The following is a 27,186-nucleotide window of genomic DNA, read 5'->3' on the forward strand; positions in this document are numbered from 1 at the left end:
TACGGCCCCATCATGCTGCTCGCGTGGCCGGCGTTTCAGGACCCAGCGAGGAACGGCTGCCATCACCTCGTCGTCGCTGGAGTCGTTGGAGCCGTGGACGACACGACGTGGGGCCCATCCCAACGGTGACCCGTCTATCTCAGGATCTCCCATCCATGCAGCCATCTGGTCCCAGCGTTTGAGGTTGAACTTGGCGTCCAAACAGCGCGCCGCCCATCGAGACGTTAGCGGTTTGTGGCCGCACACCGGTAATGATATGTTAAGTTCCTGGGACAACTCAATCATTCTAGAAAGGATGGGAGGATCCAGGAGATCGGCTGACGAATCGGGGTAGGCGGCCATGGCATGCGCCAACAGCGCCCCTCGGTAGGCCAAGGGCGATTCATCCGCTCCTCGACGCCGCTGCATGAATTTCCTGGTAGCCTCCGTAGGCGGCTAGTAGAACTCCGCCATTTCCGCGAAAGCATCACGCAGCGTCTTTTTCTTACTCGCCGGGATGGAGCAGAAGACTGCCAAGGAGACGTCGTCCAATAACATGGGCAGAGCCTCCAGCGCTTTTGCCTCCGTCCATCGCACCGACCGAAATGCTGACTCGAACCGCCACGTGAACGCGCTCCAGTCACCCCAGGCGACAAATTTTTCAATTTGAGGAAGGCGATGGCCGCGGTAAATATCCGAGGCCTCGGGCGTGTCAGATCCCGCTCCCCGCGCAGCACGCGGCTCCGTCAAGATGGCGTCCGGCGGCCGCGTAGCAGCAGCCCTGCCCAAGATGGCGTCCAGCGGCCGCGTGGCAGCAGCCCCGCTCAAGATGGAGGCCTCCCCCTCCGCGGCAGGAGTAATGGCGGACGGCGTTTCCTGCTGAAAATCTTGGTCATCGGCCCTTGGGTGAGTTCCACGCGGCCGACCGAGGGCCGCTGATGACACGACCGCCGTTGCAAGATTTAGCAGGATCGCACGGAGCGACTCTATCTGCTCCGCCATCCGACGCCACCCCTCGTCCGCAGCCGGAGACGTCGCCTCGCCGGCCTGTCGTCGATGCGCGGTGTCGGGGAGAGCGGCAGACGGCTGTAAAGGGCCCGTGACTTCCAGCAGCTCGTCCTCGTCTGCCTCGACATCTTTATCCGACGGAGGATCCGGTGGGTTTCTTTTCTTGAGGCACTTGGACATTTTCTAATAATTGTCCAAACGGTCTCAAGAAGCACTTCTGACACCAATGTAATAAAGGTCGTGGAAGCGACTTCTGGAATCCGGTCTTTATTTGTCTTTCGTTCATAACCCTCCCATCTTACTCCTTCACGCTGCTGACAGACAGCGTGAGAGGGAGAGAGAGAGAGAGACACGCGCGGCCACGTGGCAGCCTGGACCACGCTCCAGCGTGGCCTCACCCTCCATTCGTTCCAGATCTCATCACGTGTTGTTCGTCTCCACCCCTTTTAATACCTGGGTCACGTGGTACCTTTCCACCAATCCTGGTTAGCCTCTATGGAATCTTCTAGACTCCATGGTACGCTCCCAGGACCACGCCCCTGACTCGTCCCCCCATTGGCTGTGGTTAAAGCCAGCAGAACCAATCCTCTACTTACAGATGTCACCTTCCCATTACGTCAGAGCCACGCCCCTAGACTTCTCCCCATTGGCTATGGGCCAGGACCGGCAGAGCCAATCATCGTACGAGGTGTAATCCAACAGCAACCCGGATATGTCCTCACATTACACATGTGTCAAAAAAATACGGCATGCAAAAAATGTCTACATTCAGACTCTATCTTCTCGACAGACCTGTTCTCCACCTGAGGACGGCTGCTTGCGTTGTGGCCAAAACGTCGTGAGAATTATTTTATTATGTTTTATTTTTATAATTTATTATTTCCATTCTACGTGACTTTACCGAAAGAACCAAGAAGATGAATCCCTGCAGTCACGAAAGCTTTAAATCGAAAGCTTGACTCAATTTATCACTCGGCCTTAAGATTTGCATTAAACTGCCCATATAGGACTCACCACTGAGATCTCTACATTGGGTTAAACTTAACATATTTTAATGTTCGACGGCTTGTGCACCAGATCTGATTTATTCACGATGTACTTGCAAAAAAATCTGCAGACTACCTACTGGATCTCCTCTCTGTTTCGAAGAACAAATGTGACCTCATTTACCAGCTTTACATTCCTTATTGCCGTACAAATACTGGAGGAAGGGCCTTTGCTATTGAGGCCCCCAGGGTCTGGAATGCAATTGCCAATAAACTGCAACTTGAATCACTACCTATGACATCATCACTCAAAACTGCTTTAGAGGAGTTGTACACCCCTAGCTGCCACTGCTATTCAGTGGCCTAAAATGAAATGTTTACGTTCCGGATGACAGCTGCAACGTATATCTTGTGTTTTGATTTAGTGTGCTGATCTTTAAAGGTGTATTTGAAATTTTTTGATACTCCTACTGATGCTCCTGCTGTTGTGGAGTGACTCATGCAGCCAGCTGTGGCTACAGGGTTTGGTGGTACATGTTGTGTATATCGTTTATTGTGAAATTTCGGTCACAGTTCCCATGATCACTGTTACATTGTTTATGGCTTTATTTTTGTGATTTCGAAAACGTTTTGTGGTTTGGCCATGTTTGTTTGTTGTAGTACGGAGTTAGAATGATGGCTTTAATCTCAAGTTGTCTTGTGGTTGTTGTTGTTTGACTTGCATCCCACTGGGATTTTTGCACAGCGTTGGTGTACGGTGTTTTTTTTCTGGAAGACTTTGCAGTTTTTTCCTGGATTTTTCTGTTTGCACATAGTCACTTTAAGATGTTTTCTTGTTCATGTTTTTGTTTTTTGTTGGTTGCGGTTGCACCCGATTCAAGAGCCGAATGACTCACAGGGCTATACCAAATAAATGAAACTGAAACAACTGAAGGCAGAGGAGCGACACTCACAACAACGAGCGGAGCGCCCGGCGAATAAAACGCAGCAAGTTGGCACAAAAGTGGGAACAGCTGGTGCATCTACCGATAATGTCAGTCAGCCAACCCATGGCATCTGGGTGTGTCCCGAGACCTCCTGTCAGCGAACCTTCGACACTTCCACATGGCCTCAAAAGTGCGCCTGGCACAGGCACCGTGGTGACGTCACAGTTCGTGGCGAATGGCGGTTTTAGTTGTGCACACGTGTTCCACAGACTGGCTTCACCGAACGTTGTGTGTCTCCCCGAGTAAGATGGCAGAGCGTCTCGACACTCAACTCGGGTTTCTCCCCGAGTAAGATGATGGATCCCGGCTTTAATCAACTGTAGAGGGGCATCCCCGAGGAAAATGGTGAACTCTGTACTTGGCTCGACGTGGGTGCTTCCCTGAGTAAGATGGGGAACGCTGGATCCACTTTACATGGCTGACTCTGCCCTCCACTCAACGTTCGGTTCCTCCCCTAGTAAGATGGTGGATGCTAGATCCACTCGTGCTTCCCTGAGTAAGATGGCGGACTCTTTGCCCTCCGCTCTCCGTTTGATTCCAAAAGCGTAAACACCCCAACTGCAGCGTCGCGTCTTCCACAAGGAATCGATTATGGAATCGAAGGGTACTGGACACCATTGAGGGCAGTAGCAGGAAGGGCACGGCTGAGTTACGGTGGCTGCGCGAATTCATCTTCATTGTATTTTGTTTTAAACATATAAAAGTCCAGCCGATCAGCTACTCCATTCAACCTCTCGTGCACAGACGACAGCTTACGGTGAGTGGTAAACAGTGCCTACAATGTCCTCACATGTGCCATAATATAGGTTTGATGTACTTGTAACGAATTGACACGTTCTATCTTGATTTGAAACTTTCGTGACTGCAGGAATCCATACTCTTTGGTTCTTTTGGTAAAGTCACGTAGGTAGAAATAAAACAAAATAAATCACGACGTTTCGGACGCAACACAAGCGCCCGTCTTCAGGTGAAAATCGCGATAGCCGTGACAAGCAGCACGATGTCTGCTGCTTTGGTGTTCTGTTTACGCGACAAACCTTGGTTGTGGCGGGTTGAACGGCACATTTATATTTATGTGGTCGCGAAAGCATTATATATGTGCTCTGTACTGTATGCATGGGTAGCACCTGGGTCTTGTTTGACATGCCAGTTTGTGTGGTGGATATGGTGAATACAGTATAGTGTAGTCTTCAACTACACTTTTTAAATTTTACCAGGTAAGGCCCCACTGAGCTATGTAGCTATTTTTCAGAAGCGACCTGGCCACACGATAGCTTAACGAAGTGGCTTATGAGAATTTACAGCAGCCAAATACTCTTAAGTGCATGTTTCTAAATATAGAGGGAAAAACCGGAGGAGCCGGAGAAAAATCCACACGACCACGAGGAGAACATGCAAACTCAAAATATACAGCAGCAGGCGTCAGAGTCGGAGTCTCAACCCACGACCTCCTGCGTACCAGGCGAGGTCGTTCAAATCACCGCACCGTTATGGGCATATACGGTGGTTTGACCATACTTTTCCACGCTGGTCAGCGCGAGTTTTTGAATGGGGTGGTGGCAGGACCGGTTCAGACATCACTCGCCACTGACGATATCCCTGACCAGGACTCCAACTCAAGTTGCCAGGTTATTTTGCACTAACCACTGGGCCACAGCTCCCATGACCACCATCGGTGGACTCGCACAGTTTTGACAACAAAACTTACCCCTACCCGAACCCACGATCCTGAGGTCTTGAAGGCCACACAGTGTTATTGGAGAATGTGTTGGAGTTTTTGTTTATCTGAGCTCTTGCAGCACTGCCAAACGCAGTACAGCAGAAACTTGAATATCGCGGGGTTACGTTCTTGCAAAGTGCCGCGAAAACCAAAACTGCAATATTCAACACTAATGTTTTCCCGAAATACGGACAGTCGACTTAGAAATACAATTCGTTCCTGAGGCCCGTTCGTAAGTCGGAACACAATGTACTTTAAATGGCCAAATGGTCAGTGTTATGAAATGTGTTGCGGTTGTTAAACTCATAAATAACAATACAAATAGTGTACATTTGCATGCAACACTAGAAAAATACTGTATAGTAAATAAAACATTAAGTAAAGTATATCTTGAGTCCTGATGCTGGATGGCTTGTCGAAAGGGTCGCAATAAGTAACCACAATTGCGCACACAAAAAGACAAAGACAAATAAAACACACACACCAGGCAAACGTGCACGCACAAACACACACACCAATGACAACGATACCCCTGTAGCCTTCACAGACTGTTGGGGCAAGTGCCGTTAGCGAGCAGCGCCTATAAAGGCCGGAACAGCACGCGAGGTGATGACTGATGAGTGGCCAGCACCACGAACCTGGCGACCCAAGTTCGATTTCTGCTCATGCCCAACGCCAGTGATGATTACCTAAATCGGTCCTGGGCATCCTCTAGGTCGACTCAGCCACATAAGTACCCGGTGAAATGTGTAAATATTGCCACTTGGGAGACAAAGGCGTGTGGTGCTGGCTGCACACCCCCTGGTATGCCGTACTGGCCTTCATAGGTGCTCGCTCACAGCAGTTGCCCCAACCGTCTGTTAATAGGGTATACGGTGGTCTTTGTCCGCAAGATGCTTGCACGGCAAAGGTTGAGGTGCCACTGACTGCCTTGTGTCCCTCGCCCGCCCCACGGTATTATCAATGATACAGTACTTCCATGTACAGTATACCCGCGAATGGCCAAAACTAACCCCCAAAACAACCCCTGCGATAGCTCAATTGGTGGACAGAGGTTACCTGCGATAGGTTGAACTGCCAACAATAAACCGGCAATATTCCAGGGTCTTTCATCTTCAAGGTTATCCATCATATCCGATGATGACCTTCTTCTTCTGCCTCTATTTGTGGGATTTTGTGTGACTGTAAAGTCCAATCCTCGCCCCACAGCATCTGCTACAGACAGAGTAGGTGAAGCCGCTTATTGGAGGTGTAGGTATGGTTCTCGCTTCATGTCTCTTATGATGCTTCCTTTTCCATAGCTCACTTCAGTCCTCTTCGAGCATCGACACTCCTTGCTGGCAGAGCTGGCGCCAGATGGAGCGTTTTGCGGCAGTGTCCTCCAGCTGGGTAGGGTTCGGGCTGCACTTTTTCATGGCCATCTTCAGTTGGTCCTTGTAGTACCTTTTATGGCCCCCTGTAGAGTGGTGGCCTAGGTGCAGTTGGCCATACAAGACCTTACGTGAAAGATGCTCCTTTGGCATCCTGATGAAGTGACTGAGTCAGCGGAGTTGGTGCTGGATGATGGTAGCCTCCATACTGATGCAGTTGGTTTTGCAGTGTATCTCAGTATGGGGCACTCGGTCATGCCAGGTTATCCCCAGGATGCTTTGAAGACACCTAATATGGAAGGCCTCAAGCATCCTCATGGGACAACTGTACAAGGCCACGTCTCCCAGCTGTAAAGGAGTGTTGGGATTACTACTGTCTGGTAAGCAGATGTTTTAGTATGTAGGCTGAGGTCCTTGTTCTGGAATACCCTTTTTCTGAGCATGCCAAAAAAGGATTGTAACGGTGTGTATTTTTGCGACGTGAGCTTTGGAGGTTTCGGTCTATAACTGAAATCCTAGCTCTCAGTACTCGCACCACTGTGGTTTAGTTTATGGTTGGGCCCCTGTTTCACGCGACACACCCGATGACCGTGTGCGGAGTATAAGAAGGATCACTGCCAGTATACTGCAAAATAATGGCATTTACTTTGAATAAAACATTTTTATAGTCATTAAATTGTTTAATGGTAACAAGTTTGCTACTTCTCTGGGGGAGTGAACATATCACCAGCAATTATAGCAACCCAAATCACCCTCATAACAGCAACAACAAATAATACAATCATACAACGACCCGACAATACCGGTTTCACGGATTTATTCAAATACGAACACTGACGGGAGACAGCTGCGGAGCAACCATCCAGGGTTTGTATGAAGTGTTCGCCAGTTCTGGAACAGATTAAATTTAACGTTCCAAGGACAACTTCACAGCCCTCAGGTGGTCACCTCCCTAATTCCCCGTGAGTGTCCCAGCTGCCGACGCCCCGCAGGCTTCAGCATTCGCGGAGGGCTATTTTCATGGCAGCTGCAGGTGGTTTTCTGTGACAATCCACTCTTGGCTGCACAACGAGGGTTGCTGGGATGACACACTGGAGAACAGACCAGCAGTCAACAGCAGAACCCCAGTCGATCGCGCTCACAGGGCAGCAAGTTGTCACCAACACTCCTGGCTCCAAAATGATGGTTGCTGGGATGACACACCGACACGGCTGACTTTCCTGCCGTGAACGAGGCGGAGTTTCACGTGGTCAGCGTGGTCTCAAGTCTGCAGCACAGCGGACGCGTCGGTCAAGACCCCGGCAGTCTCCGCGGCGGGCCCCTTTATTGAGTTGAAGCCCTTTGTTCTCTAAATGGGTTAGCGCAGCGTGCTCAAATTAGTCCAATCCATCATGCTCACGAGCTGATCAAATCGCACACCTGCAAACACTTTCGCACAATGCTGCCCCGCGCATCCCTCGCTCCTTCTCCCCCCCCAAAGCTATCCCTCTCTGACTGCCACATGGATGACGCCTGCTTTACTTGGTTTTGTACTTCCCTTTTAATGCTGCAGTCGCCCGACAGCTGCCCATGTGCTTAAAGGATTTCACTATAGTGAGTGGTTTCTCAAAGACGGTGAAGGTGGGTGAATAAGGTGGATTAGTAGATGCCCACTGGCATACTACTCAGTCTTTATTATGTCCACTTAGAGACACAATCTGTCATACACACTTACAGCAGCTTCAAGGGTAGCTTGCAGGGCCTCTGGTGTGTGGGCCACGAGCGCACAGTCATCAACATACTGCAGCTCGATGATAGGCGCAGATGTTATTTTTCGTGACTACTCGGAGCCTCCTGATGTTAAAAAGGTTGCCATCCAGCCTAAAGTCCCTGTAACACCACTAACTATACCCACTTTTTTATGTAGGAATTTCTGTGATGGATGGAGGTTGTGGTTGTGTGTTCAGGTGCATTCCTGTTGGCTGACAGGCCATCTCTTGTCTGTGCCATTTGTGTGTGTGCTCACATGTGTATGTATTGGCTTGAATGTGTTGTAACGTGTATATATGTGGGGTCTGACAGTTACCCCCGCACCATCTCTGTCTTTGTCACCCCCTCTGTAGCAATGCTAAAGCCGGTTGTGGCCAAGTTGACCGGAAAGTGCGTGGTGCTGGCCAGTGCCTCTCCACGCAGACGGGACATCCTCACCAACATTGTACGTGTTGGTCGGTGCCGCGGCCTAGCAAGAGAGAGTGTGTTTGCTGCTTGCCGCAGAGGTTTATGGTTCTAATGCAGTGGCTGCCCTGGTTGTTACTACGGGGTATATTAACTGCTTCACGCTAAAGATCATGTGACGTCATTCGCAAAGCATAGCCCACGGTGTGGACCCTCTTTAAAAAGAGGCATGAGTCTCAGTGAGGATTTCCTGGGTGAATAAGTGAAATGGGAAACTATGATATTTTTGAAGTGTCATCCCACCCAGTACAGCCTTGCTGAGGCTTGCCACGCATTTTCAGGAGGGTCAGGGTCCTGCTTTGCGGTGTTTTGCTACAGCAAAAGCATTGCTCCGAACGTTGAAGAGAGGGGTAGGTAGCAGCTACTCTATGGGGAATCTTTAAGATAGTGAGTGTGATCTAGAAATTGGTAGGGAAATAAAGCATTAAAATACTGATAAGATGAACGAGACTACAAGTACTGCTCACACACTCCCCACATTTGTGTCTGTCTCTCCATCCCTCTTGTGCACAACTCTCCAAAGTAAATAGGAATCAACTGTGTGTCCTTAAACTAAGCACAGCACAGCACTTTTAACAGAGTTTGGCTGACTGTGGTCGCTTTTGACCCTGGACACACACGACCCTTGAATTCACAAGCAATCCATCACTGCCACTTCTTGTCTGTCGAGCACTGAGGAATGGTCATTGCTAAACTAGAAATCCACCACAGTGTAATGGTGAGTATGCAAGTGGGGCTTCGGAGAGGTGGTGCGTTGCATAGAGTGCCCCATTTCATTCCTTGCACCATAGTCCATTGCATTCATGCTATGCCATTGAGACATCAACAATGACCCTTGTGTACTCTGTGGCCGAATACTGTGTGCCATTATGTATCAGAAGTAGCCACTCGACTTGTTGATGCCCAGCTGAACAATGCAATGCGGTGTATCACTGGAACTCTCAAGTCAACCCCAACACACCAGCTGCCCGTCCTATTACACATCTCTCCCCCACCCATCTGCGATGATGCTGTAACACTCTGGGAAATCCTGAAAATCAAGGAAAGCAGTCACCTTCCCATTCATCAGGACCTCAATAACATCCCTCCCTATCGCTTGAAGTCACACAAGCCCTTTTGGACCCATGCACTTAACCTTAAACAATCAGAATTCAACCTGATAAAGCTTGGAGAGCTGAATGGATATTCAAAAGAACTCACAAACACCTCGGTATGAAAGATCCAATACAGAAGATCCCTGGGTTTGATCTTCCACGAAGCTCATGGCGCACCCTAAATCACATCCACATAAACTATGGCAGATGCGGATACCTGACGCACAGATGGAAAATGTCAAACTCTCCAGTGTGCGACTGTGGTCATCCAGAACAGACCATACAACATAGAACGACACAATGCCAGATCCACATATACGAAGGAGACATTACAGCGATACACTCTGCTGCTCTTGATGCGGTTATCTGGCTTGACCACTTGAATGTGAAATTGAAGTTGTTGCTTTGCATTTGCCATACGAAAGAAGTCTGAGACTCAGTTACCCGTAGACTCTCATAGAGATCCATAATATAAATACGTAACACCTATAGATGATCACAACCCATAGACTAGCATAGGAACCAGTGGTGAAGTTATTGTGTGCACAGGTGGTGAAACTGCACCGGGGCCCATGGGCCATAAGGGCCAATACGCTTGGCCTAATAAGAGAGGGTAAGGTTGGTGCTTGCTGACAGCTACACTGAAGATCAAGGCTACGCCGAAGATCTTCTTTGTCTTGAGCTAGGTTTTTGGGTTTCACTTTCTGTATGGATAATCAGCATGGCTCAGCAAGGTTGCCTTTTGACTGACTGTTGTCGTGGATTGCTGTTTGCAGGGGTTGAAGTTTGAGGTGGTCCCATCATGGTACTCGGAGGACCTGAGCAAGGCTGAGTACCCGGCGCCGTACGCATACGCGACTGAGACTGCCGTGCGCAAGGCCCTGGAGGTGGCGAAGCGCATGCACGAGGTAGGGTACCGCCGCAGGCTGGCTGGCAGGATATCCAGACCCTGGCACCAACGTTGGTGGCAGAGGTGTCAATGTTCATTGCACGGCTGCCAAATAAGACATCGCCGTTCAACTAGATCCACACGTTGATTGTCAAATCATGCTCAGATTTGCTTGCGCCACTGATTGTCCACTTGGCAAATCTTTCGTTTGGCAAGGGCTGTTTTCCAGACCAGTTAAAAATGACGCAGGAAACACCGCTCCTGAAAAAAGTTGGCTTGAGCCATAGTGACCCCGCAAACTATTGCCCGAGTTCAAATCCTGAGTATAATTTCAAAGGGCATAAAGTCCCTGTGTCTGAAGCGATTACATCCCCACACTGTTGTGACGATTCAACCCATTGCAGTCGGCGTACCAGAAGCTCCACAGCACTGAGACGGCTCTACTAAAGACCACTGATGACCTCTACAAGATCATGGATGACAGGGACGCCACAGATTTGGTTGGCCTCGATATCTCAGCCGCCTTCAATACTATTAACAATGAGATACTTATCGGGTGGCTAAGATTAAGGTTCGGTGTACCGGGTACAGCACTGCGGTGGATTAAGTCATACCTTTATGGTTGATTACAGTTTGTCAAGCTGGGAGACAAACAGTCATCGCCTATGCCGTGGCTCGTTGGCGGACCACAGGGATCCATCTTCACGCCTTTCCTTTTGTCAACATATGCCTCTCAGATCGCCGATATCATTTCAACGCATGACAGACATTTAAATTATATACTGATGATACACAATTGTACACCGCAGTGAAGTCAAAGTTAGACATGGAAAGCCTCGGTAATCTTGAAGATTGTACGCGAGTGGTGCACGTGTGGTTTGCACGAAACAAAATGCTGCTTAATCCAAAAAAATAGGAAGTTCTGCTGGTTAGTACTCAGGCGAAAAATTGTGTGGGAGGATCAGGTGTGGCAGACTTCAGAATTCAGTTTTCTACTCCTCTAAAGAGCCTCGGTACCATACTCGACCAGAATATGTCGTTTGATCACCACATTAAAAATATATTCATATCAGGGCTCTACGACACATTCGACTACTGTTGAGTCGTTACATAGCCACCATTTTGGCGTGTAGCATAGTTCTAGATTTGAAGCTTTCGTGACTGCAAGGATTCATATAATTAGGTTTTTTCGGTAAAGTCACGTAGGTAAAAAATTAAAATTAATAAAAGTAAAATAAAATAAAAATCACGACGTTTCGGAGGCAACACAAGCTTCCGTCTTCAGGTGGAACCGTCACAGCCACGACAGCTGTATCAAGTAAATGAGAGATTACAAGAGCTACCACTCCGTATATATAATGGTTGAAGAGGGGAAGGGCCAAGTACGGCACACTTTTTATTAATATGGTAAGGTGAGTCATCTTCTTAGGTTTTTTTCGGTAAAGTCACGTAGAAAGTAAAATAAAATAAAAAACAAAAATCACGAAACGTCGTGATTTTTGTTTTTTATTTTATTTTACTTTCTACGTGACTTTACCGAAAAAACCTAAGAAGATGATTCCTTGCAGTCACGAAAGCTTCAAATCTAGAATTGGTAAGGTGAGGCTTAAGACTAAGAATAGACTGCATAACAAAAGACTGAGCCTTTGTTATGGAGAGGTGCGGTTTGTGACTACGCCTAGCCTACATAACAAAAGTGGGAAAAAAGAAAAAACTAAACCTGGTAAAACAATACTGGCTGTCTATCAATAACCTGTAATAGTTGTCTGTCAAATAAGATGGTCCAAATAAGTGTAGTTAAATCTTTTTTGCATGGTTAATCACATCTTTCCAATGATTACTCAGTTTGTACCCATCATCACGGTTGAAATTATGTCTGTGTTTGTATATTTGTATGGCTTCATGTACAAACCTTTGATGGTAGCCAGGAAGTTTGCAGAGCACCTTGGTCTCGGAAAAGACAATTTCATGAGAGCCCACAGAGTTGTAGCAATGATCGGCAACGGGCGAAGAATCAGTTCTGCCGTGTTTCAGATCTGACTTGTGCTCGCGGACACGATCAGAAACATGACGTTTCGTTTCTCCAATGTAGCAATCACCACAACTGCAACTCAGTTTGCAGACTCCAGGATACTGTAAGTCAGGAACGACATCCTTCACAGATGGAATCAGATCACGGATTTTATGCACTGTACTGAATCAGACTTGGATCTTATGTTTGTTTAGAATTTTGGAGATCTTTTTGGTCACGCCTGCTATGTATGGTAACGTGATAGTTTTGGTCGGAGTTTCATGTGGCTGTTTCTGTATGGTGGGAGAAACAGCTTGGCGGATGGTGCGGTCAGAGTATCCGTTCATCCTGAGGGTCCGATGTACATTAGCATGGCATAGTATCGATAAGGCTCAATTATTGCAACTCACTACTCTACGGGAAGTGTGGCAGAAACATGACCAAGCTGCAGTGTATACAAAAAAATGATCTGGCACTTTTTGTGATGGGTACTACAAGATCCGATCATGTCCGTCCAGTTCTCACTGTGCTGCATTGGTGTCCAGTTGCCGAACGAACACATTATAAGGTCGCACTCATTACACACAAAGTGCTTGCCACAAATGAACCACAATACCTTGCTGATCTTGTCAAAGAGCATAAACCATCACGCTAACTCCAGTCATCCTTGCCGCAGCTTTTGGCTAGCCATCGAATAACACGGTCACTGCATTGTGCACTTTCAAATGCGCTTCTGCGGCCGTCTAGAACACTCTTCCTTCCGATATTAGGAAGCCACTGGAGATATGCATTTTTAAATCTAGATTGAAAATGTTTTTCTTTAGAAATGCGTTTTTTTTTAGTTTGTCCTTGCCCCGCACCTCCGATTAGCATGGTTAGCAAACGTACCGTACAAAAGAAGTTATACATACATATGTAGTGTCGTCTGTGCGTGCGGGTGGCATGCGTCGCACACACAGTCAGCCAGAGACGAGGTGGTCGCAGGAGGCATGAGCCGAGCTCATGCCACCACTCGGGCCCCCTCTCTCTCCCACACACGTCCCAGACACAACCCTGTCTGCGTTGCACCAACGGCATCGACCGGGACAGCCAACTACTGTCCGGCCATGCAATGATTGGGCGAAAGCGGCAGCGACGGGGGCGGCGACGACGACGATGAGACGAGTCCAATACCAGAACCGGCAGCCCGGAGCTCTCGCTCTCTGCTGCTTTTATCCCCCTCGGCGCGGCTTGGCTCCGCCCTAGCCGGGCCTCCCTTCTGGAACCTTCCAGAGGATTCCAGGGGCTTCCACACGAGGTCGACCATGACCCTTGCCCTAGTTCCTCCGTCCTGTTGGCACACCCGCCTATATGCTCAGCGGCGTGTGCGCTACGACACACATTTTACTTGCACGATCTGACCCAAAATGTAATTATGAAGGTTATGCATAGAATAAGACAGTAAAGTGAAACAAATGACAAAATGTGTAGTGGACACCTATGGGTTATCTGCCCATGGGTCGTGATGAGGAATTCCCTCTTCAGCTCTTGTTTGATTCTCTTTGTCAGTGCTGATGTCTCTGATCCATGTGTCATGCCTGGCAGTACGCACTGAGTGAATACTTCACACACATCGGTACACCACTTTCCCAACAGCTTTCTGAGATGCAATTCGCGACAAAAAAAACTAAACAAGGTTCTGCGTGTGTTTTATTTAAACAGAGACATCAGAAAACACCAGACTTGGTGATCGGAGCTGACACAGTAGTGGTAAGTTAAAACGCCAATCGTTAGACATGCGCTTACAATTTGTTTTCTTGTGTAATTCAGCATTGGGACATTAGACATGGATTGATGAATGCATGAATTTCTTAATTTTGTTTCTTACGCTCGCGACACATGTATTCAGTTTTGTAGGTATGAGTCAACAATTTATCTAATCCCAGCTGGTGAGGTGAATCATTGCAGCACTCGCTTTCACCGTCTCATTTGTATTGTTTCTCTTTTCTTCCGTCTCTTCGGGATGGTTTCGTTCGCTCCATTAGCCTAAGCGTGACGTCGCCGTAACACGCGTAGCTCATAAACAATCGATTCTCATGCATGCGATCTAAATCCTGCATCATGAGCTTAAGAATCGGTGTAAGTCGATGAATCAATTTGTTGCCATATATCCACTAAGCATGTTCATGTTTGACACAAACACAAAGATAGCCTATACATGCTGTTGGGGCAAGTGCTATTAGTGATGCACAAGAGAGACAGACGTGTGTGGCGAGCACTGCCCCCGGCCACTTGCCTCTCAGGTGCTGATATTTACCGTATTTTCCCGCATATAGCCCGCATACGCATATAACCCGCAAACACATATACCCCGCAAAAATAGCGTTTTGTGTAAAACTAATTTCAGATAGCCCGCACCTCCATATACCCCGCATGCATTCATATCTTTAACCTCGTTACCGCAGCTTAAATCCATCATATTAATACAAAGTTTACATTTGTAATACATTCCACTATCAATTGTTAACATTAACATCATAACGTGCACAAAGAAAACAAACTAACCGGAAACGAGTGAACTTAAAACAGTAAATAAGTAACAAAAGTAAATATCCAATAAATAAGTAACACATAACTGGTAGATAAGTACTGTAAGTAAGATACTGTTAGGCTTACCAGCATTCTACCTCATCATATTACAGCTACTGGACCAGTAGTTACCCCTGTACAGTTTTAACACTGGTAGTTTGCGCACTGCGCAGACAATAGCGGCACTACGGTACCGCCATTGCATCCTGGCAACAAAGCCATTGGAAGTTTGAAATAAAGCTCATGGTCGTGACTGTATAGTGCTCAGCTAATAGCATCGGCCTAAGGGACTCAGCAATTATGATTCCGCGTCTGGTACACGCTTGTTAAGGCCCTTCCCATTATGCAATCCATAGAATCAGCTGAAACTTTTACACCCCCCTACAGCCACTGAAAGTATTACGGTAAACAAAGTGCGCCCACTTCAAACATTGTCTTTTCATTGTACAAACAATTCGAGTAATTTAAAACGTAATAACACGTGCAATTTTAGTGTGAGTGGTTTATTGAGCAGTGCTTTAGTCAAAGGTAAGTGTTGCATAGTGGATAGTCCTACCATGAAAACATGACATGTCACACGTGTCAAATATTTTTGGGATAGCCCACACCTCCATATACCCCACAGGGTCTTGTTTTGTTTGTAAAAAGTGGTATACCCTGCGGGTTATATGTGGGAAAATACGGTACACACTCATTTAAGGCTACCTAGGAAAGGCCCAGAACGGGCTCAAATATTCGTCATTGATGTTATCCATGAGCGGGCCTTGAACTTGGGTGGCTGTGTTCGTAGCACAGTGCTCTTACCACTAAACTTCCGGTCCACACGTGTAAACATGCGAACAAACACACGTAAAAACATCGACCTAAGGGAAGCCCAGAACTGGTTCAGATATTGTGCGCCACTGATGTTAGCCGTGCCCAGGAATCAAATTCGGATTGCTGGGTTCATATAGTAGTACACTAACAACCATGCCACCACTCCCCACACATACTCCCACATTGCTCATTAAAGGTGACAGGACTATACAGCAATCCCTCGCCAACCACAGGGGTTATGTTCCTGGAAAAGGCCGTGGTAGGCAAATCTGGAGTTGATAAAGTACAGGGGAAATAGGGGGTAGAGGAACCATGGCCGCGGTAATTCTCATCACAGCTTAACTAAGTTGCCTGTGTATTAACTAAACACTGCATAAAATACAGCACATTACAAAATAACATAATAAAACATAAATAAACACTACATTTACTTTACATACCTTTAATATTGAGGGTAGAAGTCTATTATTATGATGACGACGATGATGACAATGAGATGATGGGGGAAGGGGTGGATAGAAGGAGGAGGGTCTCAGCCCACCTTCTTCCACTGGGTCATCAAAGACACATGAGTGATTAGGTAAGGAGGTAGGCACAGAGGCAGGCACAGTGGTGCTGGTGGCTGGATCAGTGGTGCTGCTGGCTGGATCAGTGGTGCTGCTGGCTGGACCAGTGGTGCAGCTTCTTTTTCTTTAAAAAAAATTAGGATGGATGGCTGCTGCAGTATTTTTGTGTAAGTCCTGGTACACCTTCCTGTATGGTTACGATGTGGCACGTTCTATGCGCTGCGAGAATCACAACCAAATAGATGGATAACTGATAAGCTACGCAGCACCATGGGTGGTGTGGTGGTGCGGAGGAGAACCGTGTGTTCGGGATCGGTGCTTACCCGTGGATACTCAAAATTCCCAGACCACTTTTGGTAAATTGGTATACAGGTAATAAATCGTGCATACATGAATTCCGTGGTTGGCAAGTCCACAGTTGGCAAGAGATTGCTGTATATTCCTGTTAATGGCTTAGCCAAGACAGCAGGGTGGTGCGATGATAACATTTGTGCTGCACAGCAATACATTCCTGGGTTCAACTCCCAATACAGACGGCTTTCTGTGTGGAGTTTGTCTGTTCTCCCCCTGTTCTGCACGCGTTTCCTCCGGTTTCTCCAATTTCTTCGATTTCCTCTCAATGCAAAAAAAATACCTGCAAATTACTCATGGGATTACATACAGCAACATCGCAGCCTGCTACAAAAACTTAGCAGGACCTGCCTGATAAAGAGTCTTGAGACGCATGGAGGTGGAGGTTTGCCTGGGTAAACAAGCACAGTAATAATAACAATAATAGTGACACATTTGCTGCTTTCAGGCGATTGATGGCGATATTCTGGAGAAGCCCGCAGACAAACCGGATGCATACAGGATGCTGTCAAGGTAAAGAACGCTGGTCCACTCTACAGCAGTGTCGCTGCAGTGTAAAGGATTTACACAAAACACGCGCAGACGCACTTCGCCAAATAGCGCTCGAAGGTATATTGCAGTACATTGATGCAATGAACACTCAATCCCATAACCTTGCCAACTTGTTGTTTATTTTTTTTATTATGCTTGTTTACCCAAAAAAGCCTCACGGAGTCTCTAGACACCTTTTTAGGAGGGTTCTACAAAGTTTTGGCAGGATGGGGTGATGTTAAGTGTATTCCCAATTGAGTAATTTGCAGGTAATTTTTTCACTTTGGAATGTGTAGCCAATGCCAGTTACATAGCTTGTTTTAGCTATTGGAGGAAACCAAACAACCCATAAGACTCCCATGCAGATCAGAGGGAGAAACACAAACTCCACACACCTACACAGTCTCACTCACACACAACAAAGATCCCCCGTAAAGCCTGAACAGACAGTTGGGGCAAGTGATGTTAGCGAGCACCTATGAAGGCCGGTACGGCACACGAGGGGGTGGGTGGCCAACACCACGCCTGGTCACCTTTGGCATCCGAGTGGTGATGCTTTATATACCGCACCAGGTATTCATTTGAGGTTGAGTCGACCAGATAATTGTCACTGGTGTTGGCCGTGAGCGGGAATCGAACTCGGATCGGCAGGTTCGTATCGCAGTGCGCTAATTGCTACACTACCGCTCCCCACTCACACACTATGCAGAATAGGAGCAGAAAATACAAACGCCACACAGAAAGACACCTGAGTTGGGAATTGAATCCAGGCCTTTCTTGCTGTGAGACATGAACGAGTGTTATCACAGCACTACCTACCCCGCCACTCAATAGAAAATGCTGGACTCATGGCGTTTTTAGATAATTATTATACACTGCCATGTATATCGTGTCATTCGTTTTTATGGAAACTTGTTCTCGTGCCAGAAGCCACGCCCAGCGTAATGCGGCCAGTTCTGTCAGGAAGCCCCGCTCATCACCTCACGTCCAGCAGTACATGTGGCAAGGGAGGCTGTTTATTGCTTTTATGTCTGCTGGCAGAGTCGGCCCTGAAAAAGTGCTTCTTAGCTCAATGGGTTTTACTCAGTGGGAAATACACTCCAGGTTCTGATTATGTCCAACCACGTTCATGCTATCCGAATAGTCGAGTATTGATACAGACAATTGGTAGAGTACAGGTATCCCTCGATTTACGAACGGTTGGTTTATTAATTTAGTGTGAACGCAATTGACAAATTACGGACACATTTTTTTTAACAAAATCGAATTTCCGCATTAACGAAATTTCACTATGGCCACACGCCACAAAATCATCAAATAAGAAGCACCCGGGATGCTGCGTCGTCACGGTGTCCCCTGCAGTGCAAAAGTAACGCCTACGCATCGCCTTGCTAGTCATTCAAACATGCAGCAGATCTTCTTGTGAGTTCCCTGAAAAGGTAAAAAAGTTTATTATTCAATATCATGGGACCTCCTTTGCCAGTATTATATTATGATAATAGGTTTTTCCCCTTTCTGGCAATAAAACAGGTGTTAAGATGTTTAAACACCAAACTGAAACCTTTGCAAGGAATCATGACTGCATTAACCACATATACTTGTGGTGAACATGCAAACAAACAAAAAACATTCTCTGACAGTATGTGCATTGTCTTTGAAACTGATTGGTCCACACCAGAGACAGCTTTCTTTAGAGCCTAGTCTCAAACGGTGTTAGACCAGAGGACGCCAAAAGGCGAACAGCACAAAGACAACGCACTATCAGGACATTGAGAACTCGGCGCGAGCAGCTATATCATGGGACCTCCTTTGCCAGTATTAAATTATGTTAATATGTTTTTCCCCTTTCTGGCAAGAAAAAATTCTTCTTATTCAATAGTTTTAATATTTATGTTCTGTTATTTTTGTATTGTGAAAAGTGAGGTGGGTTCACTAGCCGGGTGTCTGGGGTGTCACGACTCGCCTGGTTTTGTCATGTAGCATCCGATGATGAAAAGGTGGATGCCGTCGTCATTGTAGGCAGAGGACTGCTGGCAGGCTGGTGCCTGCCAGGCCATCAATCACTCATTATCGGACATCTCCAAGGCGACACCTCTGGTGTCCGCGTACGACCCCGGACCAACCCAGTCTGCAACCGAATCTCCTGTTAAAGAGGTGGCGGTTTGCACGTGCAACCTTATGTTGCACACGCGTACCTGCCTGCCCTCGGTTGCCCTCGGGCAGCAGTGCGCACCGTGTGTTTTACCACACTACATCATCCCCCCCCCACGGATAAAAACGCAGCCGTCCCGGCTGTAATATATATCCCTCGTGCGCACACAACGTGACAACCCCTAACACAACTCTATAGTGACCAGTGACCGACCCCTAACTACAAGACAATCATAAGCAGTGACCATGAAAAATAACAAGAACAAGGGAATGGGGAAGTAACGAAAAACGACGCGTCGCGAACGGGTATGTGCAGAACGCCCGTCCCCGCGGGTAGAGACGGGTCTGCTTGAGTGTGATAAGCAGTCCGATGAGGAAGTCCACAACGCTCCGTCCGTGGTCCTTAGGTCCTCCGGCCCTGCAGGTGGTACAGAACATTCCTCCTCACGGCCTGTTACTTTAGGCGTGGCGGTCCGCTTACCGAATGCATCAGACACCGGCCGGCAGGGATGTGGGGATGAATCGACTGGACCGGACGGAATGTATGTTTTTAACCACGAAGGATGCACAAATAAGCACCGCCGGCCCAAACGGATACGCACACACTGTGACCGCCGAACCTCAATGATTTCGACGGGCCCGTGCCAGGGACGGTACAGTTTCGAGGATGTGGCCACAGGCACCTGGGGGCAATGTAGCCAAGCCTTGTCCCCCACTTGCCACGGTATTCCGGGCCCTTCATGATCCTTCAGCCACTCGTTACAGGCCTGTCTGCGGGCCGAGTTGACCCTAGCGGCTTCACTGGCCAACCACAACTTCTCCAGTGTATTCAACATGGGGTCAGGCACTGCCGAACTTTTCCGCGGGGGACTCAGTCCCAATTGAATTTGCACAGAGGGTTTGGGCTCCCTCCCATACATCAAATAAAACGGTGAGAACCCCGTCGAGGCATGGGGAGTAAGCCTATAAGCCGCAAGTACCCCCAGGATGTTCAGATCCCAATCCGACTGTCCCTCAGTCACTTGCTGGTATAGCATAGTGGTGAGGGTTCTATGCAACCGCTCCACTATCCCGTCAGTCTGCGGATGATACGATGAGGTGCGTATTTTCTGTGTACCCAAGGACTCGCACACCTGGAGCAATTTGGAGGAGAAATTCCTATCTTGATCCGTGAGCAGTTGCTCCGGGGCTCCCTTATCCAGAACATAGCCGTTCACAAAGGCGTCGGTTATAGATGCAGCTGACTGGTCAGCCAAGGGCCAGGCCATAGGCCAACAAGTCAGATATTCGACCCCCACGAGGAGGTACTTGTGCCCTCTCCGGGAGATTGGGAAGGGACCCAAAATGTTCAGGGTAACCAATTCATTCACCCGTGACACAACAATAGACTGTAGCGGAATCTGCGGTTGCGTGGCAGGAGATTTCCGGCATGCACAATCGACACAACTTTTAATCAGGAGGAGGACATCACTCTCCATTCCGGGCCAGTAAAAGTCCTTTTTCAACGTCGTCAACGTTTTATGCACACCCAAATTCATTAACTTTTCGTGTACGGCCTTTGCAAGTTTCCCCCTACGGACCCTGGGTACGATCAGAGAATATCGCTGGGACTCCCCCTCCCACCTCATGAGGAGTCCTTCCCGCAGCACGATGGAAGGGCGAACCGCATGACCCGGGCTCCGAGAAGCATTGCCGGCGCAACGTCAACAACGAAGTATCATCAAACTGCAGCTTAGCCCACGTCTCATGATTGAGATTTAGAATAGAATCACATGGCGACTGAGCGCCCTCATTCCGCATTGTCCCTGCTGCCGCGTGCACCATGGGCGCCTCCAGGCTGCCTCCCCGGCATGGGGAGGCGGCCTGGACAAGGCGTCAGCGTTGACGTGCCGGGTGCCCTTTCTGTGCACCACCGTGAACGAGAATCCCTGGAGGATCTCAAGCCATTGGGACAACTGGCCAGACGGCTGGTCAATGCGCAGGGAATACTGGAGGGCCGCATGGTCCGTGTGGACTACAAAGTCTCGTCCGTACAAATAAGGATGATAGAGCTGAATAAAGTAGACCATAGCCAGGAGCTCCTTGCGCATGATGCAATAGCGCTACTCGGCAGGACACAGAACTCGACTTTCGTAAGCAACCACTCTCTTCATTCCCTCGATAAGCTGGGAAAGGACCGCCCCAATGCCAGTGTCGCTGGCATCAGGTGTCCAAAACGAAGGGTTTAGTGAAATTAGGGTACGCGAGTGGGGGGGCATCGGCAAGGGCAGAGCGGAGGGCGAGGAAGGAATCCTCTTCAGTCCTATCCCACCAAAATCTCTGGCCCTTGGCCGTAAGGGCATGGAGTGGTTTAGCATTGGTGGCAAAATATTTAATTAACCGCCAGTAGTAAGAGTGAATCCAACTAAACTGTGGACGTCTGCTACCAATTTAGGCGCCTTCCACGTGCGCACACACAGTCTTTTCTGGATCTATGGAGACACCGGCCGCACTAATTACATGCCCCAAGTACTTAACCAACGTCTGAAGCAAATGGCATTTTTGTGGCTTGAATTGCAATTTGGCTGCACGCACTCTCTAGAAGACCGAGCGCAATCGCTGCAAATGTTCGTCAAAGGTTTTGCTAAAAATATATGAGGCAAGAATCCCATTGCAACCCCGCTAGGACCAACTCCATTAACCACTGAAAGGTGGCTGGCGCTGAATTCAATCCCATCAGAAGGCAATGAAAGTGATAAAGGCCTTGGGGCATACGAAAAGCGTTCTTTGGTATCGACTTGTCCGACAATGCATCGAGCGAGTCATCCATACGAGGTAGAGGGTACGCATCCGCAACCGATATTTGATTTAATTTGCGAAAGTCAACGCAAAATCTCAAATTTCCATCATGCTTCTTCACTAGGACAATGGGCGCTCCCCACGGGCTGTTCGACGAAGCAATAATGTCTGCTGCTAGCATCTCGTCAACAGCTCAGAAAATCGGTGCCCAACAAACAGGGCACGGTCAACGTTCGTGACACCAAAATTTGACCCTCCCCGATTTGAACAGTGACCGACATTTGCCCCAGAATATCCAGGCTCCCCCCGTTAGCCGCAGCACAAGTGTTCTCCACGGGGGCAAGAGGATCGCATGACGAAGGCAACGTGTGGAACACGGCCTCACAACGGCTCCCGTGTCAACCAACAACCAAACTCGAATCCCCTGAATCAGCCCCTCAATTGTTGAAGAACCCGCCGCAGCGGCCATAACACGATGAGCCAGTGCGTCCCACTGATCGGCGGCGCGTGGCCAACACATGAACAAACGCACACTCCGTGTACAACTCGCGACGGGATGAGATGTTACAGACTGATGCCGCACGCGACCTATACTAGATGGATGATGGGAAAAGGACGGCCGTGTGTCGGATGCAACCGGACTCGCCTGTACGTTGCGGGAAGAGGAGTCGTTGAAGCTGTAGGATGGATGCAGCGGGACCCTCTTGGTACCGCGGCGGCAGTCGATGGCGATGTGTCCCGCACAGCCACATTTGTAGCAGGTACAGTAGGGGCGACCGGTCGGTTGGCGCAGCCTGGGGCACCATTCCTGCACTTGCGGGTGCTGTGCGGTACCCCTCTCCAACCCACGGTCGAAGGAAGCACCCCCGAGCGCATCCGCGTCCGGCCCCGATGCGCTGGTGGCCGCCACTGCCAGCCGGTCATTGAGGTCGAGGTGTGTCTGGATGCCGAGGGCCACTTGCAGGGAGGTGATGTTGTCGTCCTCCGTCACCGCTCCAAGGCGAGAGAGGCCAGCGCTTGGCTGTCCATTTTCGGAAAAGCCGCGTGCCCCCGAGTGAGGAGAGCACTGTGAAACGCCAATGGCGTCTCGTTCTTGCCCTGTCGTCCCAGGCGGAATCTTCGATGCACATTCGACGGGGGGTCGTAGATAGCGGCCATCTCGGTGTAGGCGCGTGTGAGGATCGCCATATCCGCCTCAGGAATGGCGAAGAAGGCGGCAAGCGAGTCGTCGTCGAGGGCCATGGGAAGAGCTCGGAGCACTTCGCCGGGCGTCCATCCTACCGAGACGTAGGCAGCCTCGAGCCGACGACGAAAGGCCAATCGCCCTCCGCAGCTACGAACTGTCGCACCGGCAGCAGTCGTCAAAGCCTGGAGGCGTCCTCCAGCTTGGGAGACGGCAACGGCTGCTGCGGCATGGGCCACTCGTGCAAAATGGCAGACGCGTGGAGCCCCGCTGCAGCCTCCGAAATGGCGGACGAGTCCGGCGCTCCCGACGCCTCGGGCCCGACAGTGGCGGAAAGCAGGCCTTGGAGACCGGTGGTCGACGCAGCCGTAATTCGCTCGAACAGGTGAGCGGCGGCCAACAACAGCCTCCCCAGATGACCGGCAATGTCCAGCCAGCTCTGCGGAGGAGGCGGCAGGGCTAGACTCGCCACAGTCTCCTGCGCCGACTGCAGCACGTCGTCGGAGCGGCCGCTTGAAGCCCCGGCAACCGGAGCCATTGGAGGGACGACGTCCTGCTCCGCTTCATCGTCCGACGACGCAGCAGGTGGGTTTCTTCATTTCGACGCCGACTTGGACATGACGCAGGTTCGTGGGCACTTCTAACACCAAATGTAGTGTCGTGTAGAATCACTCAGTCGGACACGTTGATCCAAGTCACCTGCTTGCACTTTATTACTCTCTCGCACCAGTTGTAGGCACTCCTATCTCTGTCACTTTGTTAACCAACTTCCCTTGTCTAAACTTGATTTGGAGCTTTCGTGACTGCAGGAATTACTCTCTCAAATTTCACACTTAACTTTTAATTTAGCAATCTTTGGAAGAACGTAATCAACCAGGCTATGCGTTAATTGTGTGTTGACCGACTCTCTGTGTTGCATTGCATTACATTTCCAAAGTTTGATTAAGTGTGTTTTCTCTCTCTCTGTGTGTCCTCGTATTGTTGCTCTTATTTCCTGCAGTCACGAAAGTTCCAAATCTCTCAATGACATGCTAATTTCTCTACCCCCCCCTCTCTTTGCCCCCCTCTCTCTCTAAGGCCTCGACACAGAGGCGTTGTTTCTCTGTGTGCCTATGTGTGTGTCTCTCTCTCTCTGTGTCTCTGTGTTATCTCTCTCTGCTTATGTGTCTGTCTATGCGTCTCTGTGTCTGTGTTTTGTCTCTCTCTCAAATTTAGCAATCTTTGGAAGAACATAATCAACCAGGTAGGGGGCCTCTCTACGCCAGTAGGAAGTCCGTTTGGCTGAACATTTGCTTTGGGTCAGTGCTTCCTAATTTCGGTCATTATACTTGTAATCAATTACTTAAGCAACTGATAACACCCGCATTTCAAATCCCAAGTCCACTCAACTCGATGTCTGTTATGTTTGTATGCGTGCATGTGGCAGGCTCAGCGGGCGAGAGCACAGCGTGTTCACCGGCGTGGCGTTGGTCGAGTGCTGCGTTCGCGAGGGTAAGGCGTAACATGACCGTTTCTCCTAGGCTGGCCAGACAGTCCAGGACAATGTATCATAGAAGATGTGGCCAGGTGGTTCAGCAGTTGGGGCCCTAAGCCGGCACCACAGAGATCCTGGGTTCGAATCTAGGCTTAATTCGCCTGTGATGAAAGCAAGTTATCAAGTTTTGTGAGCCGATAGTCTCAGCCGCTAAACAGATGAATGCAGATTAAAAAAAATCGGGTTTTCACTTAATTAAATTAAATTCCAATACTGACAATTAAGCATTTCCATCGCGCATTCATTCGGGAGGGACCGAGGCACCAGTTTAAGAGGGGGTGGAAGGTGGCCAAGGGGTGCCAGTTCATCACTACTACTTGGCCCATGCCAAGCGTAGTGGGTCTGTCTGCTATCTCTGTTAACCCATAACACCCGGGTCTCTCCCATGATCTCCAGCCAGCACATCTTCCACACTTCACGTGGTCTCAAAGTTGCACGTAAATTGCCACAATCTTTGTTATGTCACCGTGGCTTAGTGGTGAGTGGCGGCAGTTGTGCATTTGTGCCGATGTGTTTCTGTGCGTGTGTGCAGGCAAGTTACAGACCAGCGTAGTGCAGTTTCACGAGGAGACGCGAGTGAAGTTTGCAGAGCTCTCGGAAGAGTTGCTTTGGGAGTACATCGACAGCGGAGAACCAATGTGAGCGAGTAGGCCTGTAGTGATTACACATAAAATTTGGAACTTTGGGCCAATACGGTCCAACAGTTTCAACCACATGTAAATGTTGGCTCAATGTTGGTGTGTTTAACAACGTAGCTTCACCCAGCGATTCTGTCATGCTGGTTGGTGAAGGTAGGGAGCACACACGTGAGCATAGGAATACAGAACAGTGGCTTTCATATTCTTTGGGTCTTTGTGTAAAACCACGTAGATAGAAAATGTATACGTTTAGATTGCAACACAAGCAATCGTCATCAGGTGAATCAGGCTTCTTGGAAAGGAGGTTGAACTAGAAAAACAGGTTATCTTTGCATTTATCTAACGTGGCAGCTGAAGAGGCTGTCATGTTATCTACATGGTCCAAATCAGATGTTTACATTTTTTCTGTCAATGTTAAATGTGATTGCAAGAGAGTCTTGTCCTAGTTCAAATCGGAGCAATCTTATTCTCTCTGAGATCAGGGCTAGGCCGGCCCTGAACAAGATCCGTTTAGCATTCGGAGAAGTGACAGCAGCAGATCTCTTCAGAAAAGTGAGTGACTCGATCAGATGAGCCTTCTTGTCTCGAAGTCTTTTAAAAGATCTAATAGTTGTCTCCACTGCCCTCTGCTGCCCACATCGTAGCCCCACATCATCCTATGCCAACCTGCTGTACATCGTGGTCGCCCATTCAAGCACTTCCCAGGCTGAACCTGCTTGGCTTCCTACATCTGGCAAGAGTTGCTTTTGACCAACTTACCCAATTGTAAATTATCACCCCTTATGTTAAAGCAGTTTGGCCTGGTGTATTGGATAGAGCACGCAACTTGCAATCAGAAGCATGCTAGTTAAATTCCCATTTGGGTATCCGCTCCGGCCCATCATCCCTCTGAAGTTATTAAAATAAATACCACTTTGTAGTAAGTCATCGGTGGCTATTGTCAGGTTTGTTGTCGCCAAAAAAACACGGCATTTCCACCGCTGGTCAGAGCCACTCACGGAGAGCAGTGTTCTACTATTGCTCATTTGAACAGCCTAGACGACTGTCGATAGACAGTTTGAATTTGAAACTGAAACACAATCATTATCTTGGAGATACATACATTGGCTGTGTCCCAGACTGTTGGACATGATTATGAAGTATTGTTCACATTCAGGACAGTTGAGGTGACTGGGTGACTCAGAGTTTAGAGCGCTGGGCTGGCACCACTGAGATCCTGGGTTCGAATTCAGCCACTGCCTGTGTTTAAACCAGGTTCTTCTGAAGTATAGTGCACCTGTGGTCTCAGCGTAATAACTAATCACCGCACGATTATATTTTTCCATTTTGCAACATTTCGGTTTTACGGCCATACAACAATCATCCATACTGCACGGCATGTGGTAAGGTGCACCACCCTTAGTTTGGATAGGAAGACCCTTGAAGGATCTCAGAAGTGGTTTTGCGATGGCAACTCCGGGGGCAGTTTGCTTACTACAGGTGAATCTGCACTTAACTTTGGCTAAATCCCCACCGTAGGTTTCACTGCCAAGTACTCTGGTCCCTGCTATGTATACCAGAGGTCACTTGATTGTACTTTTGTGGTTTCACCTTCTGCAGGCCAAGCCCTAACACACACAGGGTTGAGCATTGCAAGAGTTCTGAAAGTAGACTTTGTTTCAAGTCGTGACTACGATAGCATAATTGGACTAAAGTCCAGAATAATACCTCTATTCATAAACGAGTTATTACTGGCCCAGTCATTCCTAATCGACAGCCATTGTTTTAGCACTGCTGGATTAAGGCTTTCCCGGTGCTATCGCCATCCTTTACA

The 27,186-nt window shown here is 48.6% G+C and overlaps 1 protein-coding gene across 4 annotated transcripts in view; it reads left to right on the forward strand.

The window, feature by feature from the left end:
* Positions 1-3,547: 3,547 nt before the first annotated feature.
* LOC144950917 (uncharacterized) overlaps positions 3,548-27,186 on the forward strand; it is a 71,799-nt gene continuing 48,160 nt past the window's right edge. The window contains exons 1-7 of one of the 4 annotated variants that reach the window (XM_078881091.1): positions 3,548-3,716; positions 8,111-8,243; positions 10,134-10,265; positions 13,959-14,006; positions 17,007-17,071; positions 24,628-24,692; positions 25,268-25,373. In XM_078881091.1, coding sequence (XP_078737217.1) covers positions 8,154-8,243; positions 10,134-10,265; positions 13,959-14,006; positions 17,007-17,071; positions 24,628-24,692; positions 25,268-25,373 — 506 coding nt within the window. In that variant the 5' untranslated portion in view covers positions 3,548-3,716; positions 8,111-8,153. The remainder of the gene's footprint in view (positions 3,717-8,110; positions 8,244-10,133; positions 10,266-13,958; positions 14,007-17,006; positions 17,072-24,627; positions 24,693-25,267; positions 25,374-27,186) is intronic. The other 3 variants (XM_078881090.1, XM_078881093.1, XM_078881092.1) reach the window with 3 other exon arrangements.

This window comes from Lampetra fluviatilis, chromosome 60 (genome assembly GCF_964198595.1).
Source record: "Lampetra fluviatilis chromosome 60, kcLamFluv1.1, whole genome shotgun sequence".
In the NCBI taxonomy this organism is placed as follows: Eukaryota; Metazoa; Chordata; class Hyperoartia; order Petromyzontiformes; family Petromyzontidae; genus Lampetra; species Lampetra fluviatilis.